Genomic DNA, 1,036 nt, shown 5'->3' on the forward strand with positions numbered 1-1,036 from the left:
AGAAGGGATTTTTGTGTAAGCTCGAAACAACTCACAAAGCGTGAGGAGTTGTCGTTCCTCACGGTCTTGGCGTTTCCAAAGGCCTCCAGCAGTGGGTTGGCGCTGATGATTTGATCCTCAAGCGTTCCCTGCAGGGGGGAAATTATTCACTGGCTGTGTTGAGTTGACAGGGCAATGACAGGCCAAGTGTCCAGTCTGTTCTTCCTGACTCACCTGCATTTTGCCTGATGACTGGTCCTCCTTTTTCTTCTCTCCACTGGCTGCAATTGTTGCAAAGTACTGGATGACACGCTTTGTGTTCACAGTCTTCCCGGCCCCGGATTCTCCGCTGGCAGAGCAAGGAGAGAAGCAGAGAGCGTGTGGTCAGGCAGGAGGGGCCCTGGCCCTGGGCAGCCCCGCAGGGACCCGAGCAGGAGGTGTACGTACGTGATCAGGATCGACTGGTTCTCCCGATCTGTGGAAGAGGGACAATGAGAGCTGTGTTAGCAACTGACCTGGGTAACCCTAATCTGAATGAGAAGTAAAACTGCAAAAAAAAGTTGTGGGGTCTTCAGAAAGTCTAAGGCTACCCAGTTCCTTTCTAGGTCCTAATAGTACTAAGAATAAGCCCAAATGGATATATTGAACAGTCAGGGGCATCTGGACCTAAGACAAGCTATGCATCAACTTGCCCTTGACATAGTTCTCATCAGGAAATATAAACAAATTGCCCACCCATGTTCAAAATACTGGATTATGTGGAATAATAACTTCTTCCTTATAAGTGAAAAAATGTAGAAAACTGAGTCAAGTATTACTTCATGCTTTGGGGTCACTTGCACTTGAAATTATTTGCTGCATAACTCGCTAAAGTTCACAGTCATGCAGCTCTGTGGTGGTTTTGGCTGGCTTGTCGTGTGCCCCAGTGAGATCAGCAGGGCTTTTTTGGTTAGATTGCTGTGAGGGAGGTCAAGCACTCACCAGTCAGCATGAACTGATAGGCGTTGTCAGAGATGGAGAAGATGTGTGGAGGGGCCTCCTGGCGCTTCTTGCCTCG

At 48.7% G+C, this 1,036-nt stretch overlaps 1 protein-coding gene across 1 annotated transcript in view; it reads right to left on the reverse strand.

The window, feature by feature from the left end:
• Positions 1-1,036, reverse strand: part of LOC114071611 (myosin heavy chain, skeletal muscle, adult-like) — a 15,690-nt gene that overhangs the window by 13,796 nt on the left and 858 nt on the right. Inside the window, exons 3-6 of the mRNA XM_027909460.1 lie at positions 961-1,032; positions 427-454; positions 214-328; positions 36-128 (exon numbers count right to left, since the gene is read on the reverse strand). Coding sequence (XP_027765261.1) covers positions 36-128; positions 214-328; positions 427-454; positions 961-1,032 — 308 coding nt within the window. The remainder of the gene's footprint in view (positions 1-35; positions 129-213; positions 329-426; positions 455-960; positions 1,033-1,036) is intronic.

Source organism: Empidonax traillii, unplaced genomic scaffold, assembly GCF_003031625.1.
Source record: "Empidonax traillii isolate 1590-97213 ecotype Southwest subspecies unplaced genomic scaffold, ASM303162v1 scaffold2145:size52252, whole genome shotgun sequence".
In the NCBI taxonomy this organism is placed as follows: Eukaryota; Metazoa; Chordata; class Aves; order Passeriformes; family Tyrannidae; genus Empidonax; species Empidonax traillii.